General features: G+C 37.2%; 1 protein-coding gene across 5 annotated transcripts; it reads left to right on the top strand.

The window, feature by feature from the left end:
- The first annotated feature begins 133 nt into the window (after window positions 1-133).
- Window positions 134-8,087, top strand: LOC143881581 (protein PHOSPHATE STARVATION RESPONSE 3-like). Of its 5 annotated transcripts, XM_077384739.1 has the most exons (9): window positions 173-213; window positions 349-414; window positions 1,821-2,843; window positions 3,013-3,223; window positions 3,306-3,382; window positions 3,505-3,565; window positions 6,291-6,360; window positions 6,794-6,863; window positions 7,664-8,087. In XM_077384739.1, the coding sequence occupies exons 3-9, from the start codon at window positions 2,232-2,234 to the stop codon at window positions 7,952-7,954; spliced, it is 1,392 nt and encodes a 463-aa protein (XP_077240854.1). In that variant the 5' UTR covers window positions 173-213; window positions 349-414; window positions 1,821-2,231; the 3' UTR covers window positions 7,955-8,087. The 5 variants fall into 5 exon arrangements, with proteins under 5 accessions (XP_077240857.1, XP_077240855.1, XP_077240854.1 ...); XM_077384742.1 differs by having other exon boundaries at window positions 134-414; window positions 3,505-3,544; XM_077384740.1 differs by lacking the exon at window positions 349-414 and having other exon boundaries at window positions 171-213.
- Window positions 8,088-12,124: the final 4,037 nt, after the last annotated feature.

The following is a 12,124-nucleotide window of genomic DNA, read 5'->3' as shown; positions in this document are numbered from 1 at the left end:
TCTCACGTGGATTTGACGTCAAATTACGTCAAAAGGCATAAAAAAGCTTCAGACTTCAACGTTTTTTTGACGTCAATTCTCGTGACAGGGGTGCAAATCATCCTAAAGGGGGAGTGAATTTATCATCACGCCAAATTTTTTTTTAATAGAGAGAGAGAGAGAGAGAGAGAGAGAGCGGAAATGTCTAGGAAATTTAGCAGGAAGAATCACCTGGTACGTGATTTTGACTTGTTCATTTTATTCATACTAATTCATAGGAGGAGGTGGCACTTGTTGTGAAAAAGGGTGCAAAATTGCATAGACATATATATATTTTTAGTAACACGCAGGCATATGCGTCAAAAGCAGGTGAGTTGGAGTTGCCGCCAATGAGACGGCCTTCTCTCTCTCTCGCCGTTCAAAAACAGCCAACATGTAACTATCCTCTTCTCCTCTTTCTTAGTATAGGATTATGTATCCTTAATTACTCTGATTAACCTTCGGATTTCACTTCTTTTTTCTCATCAAATTCCTTCTTAATTGCTGCTGGACTTGCTTCCATACTTCTTTCCCTTGCATCAAGGTTTGGGAATTGTAGTCTGCATGGTTTCCAATTTTTTTTTATTTTTATTTTTTTTTCTGAATAAGGTTTCAAAGTTTAAACATCTAAGAGTAACAGAGATGATAACTATGTATATTTTTTCTGTAATGTGATTGCTGTTGTGTATGTCATGTACTCTTGCCTTCTATGTTGTTTGAATACTTTCTTCATTAGGAAACATGTTGGTTAATTTTTATTTTTTTTATTATTATTTTAATTTCTTGATCTGGAGAATGAAACCCAGAAAATATTACTGCCTTTGCAGCCACCAATGTCCTTCAAAGATGACCTTTTATTTATCAGCTAGCTAGCTATCTAGAATGTTTGAAGGCTTACCATGGGAGCTTTGGGGATTAAAATTCAAATAACATGACCTGATAGTTGCACTTGGTTGGCGATTTCATATAACATGTTTGGAATTGGGTGACGTTCAGTAATCATGAAACTTATTTGGATACGTGGATTTTAGAATCTTGGGTTTCCTCAAAATCTTGGGTGGGAGACTGAGAGAAGGAGACTGTCGGTCGTTTTCTGATTTATCGCCCTTCTTTTCGTCGAGCGAGAGAGTAGGAGATCGTCCCGTGTTTCCAGGTTTTAGAAATCTCATGATGGGGGGAGAGATTTCTAAAACCAGGATTTCTTATTTATAATCGGATAATCGATTTTAAAATCCAGAATATTTTTATTTTACACTGCTTTCAAACTAAAACCTGGATTCTAAAATCCACGTATCCAAGCAGCCCCTAAATATTGTGTTATGAAAGAGTGTGAGCCTTTGTCTAAATGGGTGTAAAGCCACAGTCTTCTATAAATCTAAATACGTATCCTCTTCATTGAACACAACATATGTTCTGGATGTGCATCTTAGTATGATGATATTTGCCTAGCGGATGCACCTTTTTAGGAAAATGATTTGAGGACGCCCAAGCTACCCCTGCGCTCCACCTTTATATCTGCCTAATGGATGAAGTTATTCTCTATTTCCTATTTATTACATTGCAATTTGCTGACTCTGTGTTTTTCGTGCCTTGAAATCTTCTTGCAGATCTCGGAGTCATTCATAATGAGTGCTTCTTGTTTGTTCTAAATTTCAACTCTCTGGTTCTTGAATAGTTGTTCAAAATTTCTTCTCTCTAGTAGGGGATAGCATGATATCCTTGGCACATGTCATTTGAAATAGCGGTGCTTATGTTAAATGATAAATTGCAAGCTTTGATTCTTTTCCACTATGAATTAGCAGGACGGGCTCTCCATGGCCAAGGCCTGCAGGATAAGCTCTCAATGCTTGTATCCCTACTGGATGTACAGTTCCAAGATACCTTCATGAGTATTTAGCTTATTTGTTTTGTAAGGAATCTCTTTTTCCAAGTAAAGATACTCCTTATGCAGCAGTAGTTATTTTTCAAATGTCTGATGGTATGGCGGTTTCCAAGTAGACACATGAGAATTGATATATTACTCTCTCATAGGCAGTTGACTGGTCTGCAAGTAGGTGCTCTTTCTGGAGTCATGTCTTTTTGTTCTCCTTGATGGACACTGCTTAGGTTGAGGACATGATCACTTGCCTACAAGAGAAAAGTCTACTAGAATTTTGATTCCTCTATTGGGCTTATACATTTGAATTGGATGCTTTTAAGCATTTGCTGTGGTCATGCATTATGATACTCGTACACGTGCGAAAAGAAGCATTACCATAACAGAAATGGCACAGTATATTCCATTTCATTTGCCACATGCTAGTGGATCTACTGCTGAAAATTTTGTCCCCCAAATTTCAATTCTGCCTGAAATTGCACCAGTACAACAGACTGGTAGACCTTTTGAGGACTTCCAGTTTCACCCGGACGATCTGATCCCACGCCATGGGGCAACCAATCCCATGTCTTTGCCTTCACATTTCCCACAATCAGGAAACATTTGTTCTCGGCCTTCAACTTTTTGTACTAGTTTGCACACATCATCCCCATCACTCGCAGAGAATCTTCCACAAATGCACAGTATTACTTTCCTTCCTCATCCTCAAAGATCAGAGCATCCAGTTCCATTGACGCCCATGTTCCTTCCGAGTATGGGTTTATTGTATCAACCAAACAGGGCTACACACTTGAATGAACTGCTGCAGACACCTACTATGTTGAATGGGGATTTTTTTGCCGGTAATAAGAACAGTATTCAGGTGAATACTGCTGAACCGGATGGTTGGCAAGTGGAATCTGGACAGATCAACCTAATTATCAGCAGCGAAGACAATCCTAGGATGGATGTAAGTAATTAACTGAAAATTTTGGTGATTCTATTGAATGTAATGTTGTAGGCTGAGTAAGAAATATCCATCTTTGGGATGTTAATTACTCGAAGGCGTCCTATATCTTAGTTCTATATTTCTGCAATCATAATATCAAATTGTGAATTGTGCTGTTATTTCTTCCCAGGAAATATGTGGATTACCCCAAGATTCCTGTTTCACATTAAAATCAAAAGACTATCAGATGGACAGGAATGTTACATCTCCTATTGAGGAACTGTTTGAGATCAACCCCTCTACCTTTGGCTCTGACTCCGTGATCAAGTCACGTATGCGGTGGACCGAGGAGCTCCATGACTGCTTTGTACAAGCTATTAATGATCTTGGTGGCCCCGATAGTTAGTGTTATTGCATTGATATATGAAAAGAAAATTCATAAGACAATTTCCTATCTTGAATCCATCTTTACCTACACTGCAGGTGCAACGCCAAAAAGTATTGTAGCAAAAATGAATGTTAAAGGATTAACCAAATTTCATGTGAAAAGCCACTTGCAGGTAATCTGCTGATGCCTGATGGTTATCTATTTTTGCTATTTTATATGCAGATAATTTATTTGCAATGATTAAGAATTTTTTTTATATCAAATAACTAATTGGCAGTGACTCTGAACTTGCAGAAATACCGTCTTGCAAGGTACCGACCAGAGTCCAAAGAAGGTGATGCCACAAAATCTATAAGTATGTAAGCATGTGTGTTTAGACACAATTTATTTATATTGACTTTTGAACTGCAATAATGTTGGCAGCTTGATGCTGTATATATTATTTTGGTTGGTAAAAGTAAAATAGTATAATAACAATGGAAAAGGCAAAGATACATTATTAGGATCAAATTGATCACCCAAATTCAGATGTCCTGCCCAACCCCAACTTACCTACTAAACTACAAAAAGATTATAAAAAGATAGTGTGGGGATCCCTAGTCTCCGTCTTAAGGGTTGATCATGTTTCTTGTTTTTAAGTAAGCTTTAGACGTACATGTCCTCATTGTTTTGTAAGCCTTTGGATTTTTCTAATAAAATCATCGGGTCCGTCCCGGGACCTCAGTGCAAAATTCTGGGCTAAAAAAAAACCACCATGGGCTCAGTAGAGGATCAGTGGATTACAATTACAAACATAAAGTTGACAACCAGCTTATGAAATGGAATTGGGGAAAGTATAAAGCATCTCTTGTTGAAACCCATTGATAACTAGCTGGAGGAGACTCATAGGTTACCTTTCCATTCCAAGGGGCAATTGAAATTGATAGTTGACTTCAATTAGTTGAAAGATAATAGCATCTGCTGTTTGATTTGAATAGCATAAGCCGGGACTAATAATTATGTGTTTTTGCCTGAGCTTCGGGATATTCATCTACCATCTTCAGTAGATTTATCCGTTTTTGTTCCACTTGGTACAGGCTCTTACCAGGTTATCAGATCCTGGAGAGGGTGGAAGAGGATTATGCTTGGCTTCCTTGAGGACAATTCTAGTTTCAGTGCTAATATTTAAAATAATATCTCGTTCTCCATTAACAAAAATTATGATGTTTCCCTTTTTCATTTAAATCCAATGGAATAATTGGGAATCTTGTGATAGTTGCCGGAAACTTCCTAGTTGGATGGGAAGCTCGTTTTGGAAGCTATGATCTTCTCACGTCCCCAAATCTATGGAAAGTGTGCTTCCCTAACGCTTCCTACGTGTTTTAAAACTTAAAAACTCATTCTATATTTTAATAACACTTATGAGGATTGTTTTCCAAAAAATTGACATTATATCTAAATGAATAAACATGATCAAGGGGAAGTAGTTTGGGCTTTCTCGGGTCCCACTGGGGAGGCGGATGCTTCGGAGGCCGAGGTTGCACAGTTCATCAGGGCCTAAAACTTTTAGTAGAGGACAGAGTAGACAATGTGATTTTAGAAGGGGACTCCTTGAATGTAATTAAATGGCTTAAGGGAACACAGAAACATCCATGGAGATTTGACAGGTTTTTTGACTAAATGTTTGATTGGATGAAGCCGTTAACTCTTCACCTCAAGCATGTTCATCAGCCGACTAACAATGTGACCGATAGGCTTGCTAGAGAAGGAGTGTTGAAAGATGCATTGGCATTATTCGATTCTTTACCTTCGTGATTTTCCATTGTAATCTTTTTTATCCTTGTTTTTGTTGTCCTCTCCCCTATGTAACTTGACCATCTCGGTCTTTTTTGCAATATAATTGGCGATCATTCAAAAAAAAAACTACATGAATAAACATGTGAAATTATAAATCCCTAAAACTAGTACTTCTAATCAGTCATGAAGTCTTCTTTACTACTTAAACTCATTATATTAACATTTTCTCTGATATCTATTATATCCCTACTCTTTCTACATACTTCTTGTTCACTTCCAATGAGTCTTATTACATGCTTCATGTTGACTTTCAATGAATCTTCTCACACGTTTCTTCTCCATCTTTAGAGCTTTTTGCTTCTCGCATTTACTCTTTTCTAAACTCCTCACTTCCCACTCCTGCTTCCTGAATCACTTCTCGCACTGGCTTCCCACTCTGGCAACTAATCGTTTGGTCACAGTTGGGCCAAGTCCAATCTATAGGTGAGACCAACAATGTGTTGTCCTACCATTGCCAATAATCCATTTTGTTTTTGTACCTGGAACAAAATGTAATATCTTTATCCATATCTGTGAACCACTTTTATTGACTTGTGAATTCCAGATTGTGTTATTTCAAATGCTTGAACCAATTCTAGGGAACTTAATACTCTAGATTATGTTATACTTCAGGTACATCCACTCTAGGTGCTCTGACCTAGTTGAGTTTGTAAGCCTTGAGAAATAGTTTACCATGCATTCTCGTTTCCAATAAATTGATGTGCTGTTAAAGGTAGAGGATCATAATACCTTTTAATCTTGAAGCATTTCATCTCTTTATATGTAGCTTGCCTGAAAAATAGTTGTGCCACAATCTTTTGTGGACAATTCATGCTCTTCATTGGAACTTAGATAAACTAGAAACACGTGTTTGTTGCAAGGATAAGCTCTACGTAACAAGTGAAATGAGTAGATCAGCTGTGGGGTTTATGACCACAGGACAATAGTGGGAGATACAAACCTGACTTTGTGCCAACGGTGTTGTTTTGGTGTAATTAAATGATAGGATCAGTGTCTTATGCCATCTTTTTAGCATTAAATCCTCTATATAAATTGCCCATGGCCCTTTGTTACCTTCTCTGGTACTTCTTGGTGTTTTGAATTTGCTTGTATGCTCTGGTCATTTTCACTAATTGATTTTGTTACTGTTTTTTTTTTTTTACAATTTGGTGAAGTTGGGAATGCTAATCTTGATCAGATGTCTTATTACTTCTTGAGTATGTTAGCTCTTCGTCTTCTGTAACTTGACTGTACGCGGTTTTCAGATAAAAGATCTGCCTGTTCGGAGGGGAAGAAAAGGAGTACAATTGACGAGGAAAACATGGCCCCTATAAAGTGAGTTGGCTTTATATATGTATCTCGGACTGTTTTGTTACTGTCATTCCCGAATATTGTTTTGATTGATGGGTGAATGTACTACAATTATATTGACTATGTGGTATGCCCTTAAAACTTTTTAAAGTACCAGTAATGAAATACTACTTTCAGCATATGTGGCTGTGTGCAAAAGATTCATGCTTTCTTCCAGGTGTCCAGTAGTTTGGGCTCTACTTGGCTCTTTCAAGTTAAACTTGGCTGGGCCAATGAATAACTCAATTCATTTACTTGGATGAGTTTTTCATTAAATCGATTTTGGATTCGATTGAAGGGAGCTAAATTTAGTTGGTTCATATTATTTTATGGTTGATCAGAAGGTTTTGAATTGTGGAATTTTTTTGAGTTTCCATGATATCTTGGGTGCAACATACATTGCATCATTTGCTTACAGGGCCGTAGATGACTCGGAAGCACTGCGTCAGCGGTGGGAGCTTCAAAAGAACCTTCATGACCAGCTTGAGGTGGGGTTTCCTTTCTTTTTATTTCATTGCAGAACTCTTTTAGTTATTGTAGTTTTAGATTCATCTGCCTATTTTCTTACTTTCCGCCATTGATTTGCTAAGCTAAATGATCTTAAGCAAAATTGATGTTTTAGTTGTTTCAACAAAAACATAGGGTGGTTTAACAAAACAATGTTGGGTACTCTAAATTAGCTTGGAAATCAGTTATTTGATTTCTATGTTTGAAACTTTGACTTGATTAGCCGAAATAGAAGAGAAACTCATCAACTTAATAAAAATTTAGGTGCCAGGAGCCTTGCCAAAGAGTTGAAGATATTTGAATACCCTGAATTTTAAAAACCAGGCGGTTTCCTCATCACCGACTATGCAGATGACTCCTGTTAGGATCAGTGGTAATGATCAACAGTGGGTCCCACATGGGTAGATGCATCTAACCTGGAGTCTTGATCTTCTAGACCCATCACAGGGCAACCCACATGGCCTTGGTCCCATTTCAAACAGACATCCCATCCAATCATCCATAAGCCCCTGTTCGTTTGGGATTTTGAGAAATAATCTCCAAAATTCTCCAAAACTGATTATTGGGCTCAAAATTAAACACAATTTGGAGTCCAATTAATTTTGAGTCCATTAATCAGTTTTGGACTCAGAATCCCAAATGAACAGGACCTAAATGGCGCCTAATGAACCAGGGGGCTAGGACCATCATATCAATGTTTTAGCATTTTTCTTTTTTTTTAGCAAATCTTCCAAGCTTCATATTAATTAAAGCTTTCTTCTATTACAAATACAAAATGCAGTTTCAAAAAGCATTGCAGTTGCAAGCAGAAGAAAATGCGCGGCGTCTGCAAAAGCTGTTGGACGAACAGAAGAAAGTAGGGGAGGCGTTCATGCAAGCGATCCAACCACCACCGCCACCACCCACAGCTGAATTCCAAGTTGGAGTGTCTACTCAACATGACAAACTTACTACTAGTGAGAATGAATCATCAGAGCTCCAACTGCTATCTCCATCTCCCAAAAGAGCAAGGCTTGATGACACCACAGTTGGTTGGACTTCACAAGAATCACCTACATTGCAACAACTATAGAGTTGCATCTTCTGTTATCAGTTTGATGATCTACTTGGTTTGCACTTGACTACATAGTCTACATTCCTTGGTGAAAAAAATCATGGTTCAATCTGGGGATGTCATTAATAAATTATATTTTGAATTTTAAAAAGGGAAATTCTAAAAAAAAACGTGATTTTTAACTGAAAATCTCAAAAAAGGGTTGAGCTGGCTAAATTCTCAAAGAGGGGTGAAACACAGCCCAATGCATGTTTTAAGACAAGAATGCCCTTCAGTTGCTTTTCCCTCCACCTTTTTGAGAAACGAACCCCAATGCATTTCACAAATCCTATTCACCTTTTTTAGCTTCCTCTTCCCCATGCAAGTGTCGAAAGTCCATTGCCTTTCGTAAAATTCCATTGTACAGCCCCCTTGTAGGATGAAGTAAGCCCATATTTTTCAAAATGGACTATACAGCCCATACCATAGGATGATCTAAACCGCCCAATTGATGGGCCACAACGTAAATAGGTTGTGCCCCAAAAATCCCATTTCCATAGGATGATTCTAACCATCCAATCTAAAGAGAGACTCAGATTATGGAAACTTCTATAGATTGGACGGTTGGGATCATCTATGGAAATAATTTTTAGGGTAGAACCTATTTATGTTGTGGCCCATCAATTGGGCGGTTTGGATCATCCTATGGTGTGGGCTGTAAAGTCCATTTTGAAAAATACGAGGTGAATTTATCACTGCCCTTCTAGAAATTGTGTTCAATTTGACTTGGTGGTAGGGAAGATCTATTGTTTCTTCATGAGAAAGAGTTTTTATATGGTGTAAACCCATATACTCCAGCATTTTTCAAAAAGTATTGTACGGGTCACACCATAGGATGATCCAAACCGTCCATTAGATGGGCCACAATGCAAATATGTTGTGCCTAAAGAATCATTTCCATAGGGTGATCCTAGCCCTCCAATCCATAGAGGAAATTCGAATTATGGAAACCTCTGTAGATTGAAGGGCGAGGATCAGCCTATGGAAAACATACTCAAAACTTCAAACAACATTTCATGTTCTGTATTTTTGTTTGGATAAAAATTGTCCATCCTCTCGAGTTTCTTTCCACTTTCTCTTGATCCCTAACTCTAAGCGCTAACTATGTACAATATAAGTAGGACTTATAACACTTTGATGGATGGTCCCACTCGACTCAAAATAGATTATAACCCGGACTCAAAAACTAAGAGCCGAAAAGCACTCCAAACAGGATAATGGATCTAATGAAATACTAATAGAATGTATGAACCACTATTTATACCTCGGAACCACTACATATTGGTAAATAGTGGTTACGAGGTATAAATAGTGGTTCTCATTGTATAATTAGTGGTTCTGAGTGTTTAAACTACTATGTATACACTCATTCTCACTTTTTATAGTGGTTTTGACCAAGGTTGCCAGAGCGGGAATCGAAAGCGGAAATCGAAGGCTCCTAGGGAAGAATCCTTCTTCCTTGGTTTTGACTGTAATTGTGGTTCCCAGGATCTTGAAAACACAATTAGTGCTTAGAAGGATTTAATTGTTGTTCCTTTCATCTAAATAATATTCTAAGTGTTTAAACCACTGTTTATAAATTCATTACAACTTTGAGACCCAATGAAATACTATTAGAATGTATGAACCAATATTTATACCCCATAACCACTATTTATACCTCGGAACCACTACATAATGGTAAATAGTGGTTCCTAGGTATAATTAGTGGTTCTGAGTGTTTAAAACCCTATAAATACACTCATTCCCACTTTTTATAATGGTTTTGAGTACATGAAATTTTCAATCTCACAATTTAAAGTCTCGGAACAAGTATTAGGCCATCTAAACTATGAAGCACCATATGATCTGATTGTTTAGACAACTATTTAACCCATTGTTTATAAATTCATTTCAACATTGACACCCAATGAAGTACTATTAGATTGTGTGAAGCAATATTTCTACTCTGGAACCACTATTTATACCTCGGAACCACTACATAGTGGTAAATAGTGGTTCATGGGTATAATGAGTGCTTCTGAGTGTTTAAAACCCTATAAATATAGTTATTCTCACTTTTTATAGTGTTTTTGACTGCATAACTTTTTCAATCTCACAATTTAAACTCTCAGGACAAGTATTAGGCTATCTAAACTATGAACCACCATAAGATCTGAGTGTTTAGACAACTATTTAACCCATTGTTCATAAATTAATTGCAACCTTGACACCCAATGAAATAGTATTAGATTGTGTGAAGCAATATTTCTACTCTGGAACCACTATGTATACCTAGGAACCATTATTTATACCTCGGAACCACTACATAGTGGTAAATAGTGGTTCCTATGTATAATTGGTGCTTCTGAGTGTTTAAATATTGGTTCCCAAATATCAACAGTGGTTCCGAGAACAAAATATTGCTTCTACACATTTAAATAGTGGTTGTAATTGTAGAGACATGAGTTTCATCTGGGTTTACTCTAAATAGAAACATAGAGGGTAATAGAAAGATAGAGAGATTATGACAATACATCATAGCATTGTAAAGAGGATGATGACAATAACAAATGCCTAACAAAACCATAACAAATGCCTAACAAATAAACAAGATAATGACAATACATCATAGCATTGTAAGGAACATGCTAAACCTATGCAACTGTATCACAATGGACCTACCAGAGAAGCTTATGTTTCATAGGCAAAGAAAAATAAAGAGATCCAATAAAATCTAGATTTTAGGAGAGGGGAGTTTCACCTCTCTACTCAACCATTTTCTGAGATTTTCAGATAAAAATCACATTTTTTTGAGAATTTTTCCTGTACAGAATTATAAAAATAAAGATAGTTTTGTTCAAGAGAAAGACGTTTGGATTTCCTCTAAAAAAAAAAGAAGACGAAGTCTGATGGAGTGAATAATTTTCCAGTAATAAATCCACAATTTAGGAACCTTAAATGAGGTTTGGATCATGTTCCCGCTATCATCACTCGCGCAGTTTGGATACGTGGATTTTAGAATCTTGGATTTCCTCAAAATCGACCGGCCTTCATTTTCTGATTTCTCACCCTTCTTTCCATTAGCAAGAGAGTAGGAGATCATCCCATGTTTCCAGGTTTTAGAAATCTGAGGGTGGGGGAGAGATTTTTAAAACATGGATTTCTTGCTTAAAATCCAAAAGCGAAACGGACGGTCTCCTTCTCTTGTCTACCATCCAGGATTTTGAGGTAATTCAAGATTCTAAAATCTGCGTATCCAAACGGCCCCTCAAGCTTCTCCTTGTTGGGATTGAAATGACAAAAATAACCTCATTGTTAGTGATTTATTTCTGGAAACGGATAAACTACCTGTGTGGTCAATCTCCCATTGCTAGAAACACCAAATGCCTGAGTAAAACCACGTCAAGTAAAGTTTTTTCTGGTGTTAAATAAGGCAAAGTGAGGTTCCACGAGAAAATTACCAAAACCACCATAAATTAAAGTTATCAATAGAATCTCCAAAAAAATTTGTTGAGTGCTAAAACAAGCAGCAATTTTGTAAATAACTTTGTAATACCCCTATGGATCTGATTGGGTGAACGTTTTCTCTATCCCAAAAGAGAACGGTTCCTACACATGTGTAGATAAGTTATCTACACACTAGCTTAAAATACAGTGGGGGCCACATTATTTGGGTGATCAAAACCATTCATTTTTAAGGCCCTCACATAGATAGGGTGTCCACAAAAAATCAGGTCCATAGGATCATCCTAACCATTCGAACTGTGGAGGCAAAAAATGGACTAATTTGTGAAGGTTTAAAGACATCCATTTTACCTACACAAATCGTAGGGTTGGGATGATCCTATGGATTTGATTTTTTGTAGACACCCTATCTATGTGAGGGCCTTTAAAATGGATGGCTTGGATCATCCAAACAATATGGGCCCTCACTGTATTTTAAGCTAGTGTGTAGAGAACTCTCTAGACATGTGTAGGAACCGTTTTCTCTATTTCTTTACCTATTTTGCGATGAAATTCATTCTCTTCACTGTGAGGGAGATAGATGACATCATTTGTGGTTCCCATCGTAACGTTGCTTTCTATGTGAGCCCGTGTAAAGAGTGTTTGCCATTTTTAGTGATTTTTTGCCCTAAAATGACCAATATGTTTACTACCAATTATAGC

This window comes from Tasmannia lanceolata, unplaced genomic scaffold (genome assembly GCF_043159265.1).
Source record: "Tasmannia lanceolata isolate RefF3 unplaced genomic scaffold, GAP_Taslan_0.1 ptg000007l, whole genome shotgun sequence".
Lineage (NCBI taxonomy): Eukaryota > Viridiplantae > Streptophyta > Magnoliopsida > Canellales > Winteraceae > Tasmannia > Tasmannia lanceolata.
This window is presented reverse-complemented; position numbering and strand designations above follow the sequence as displayed.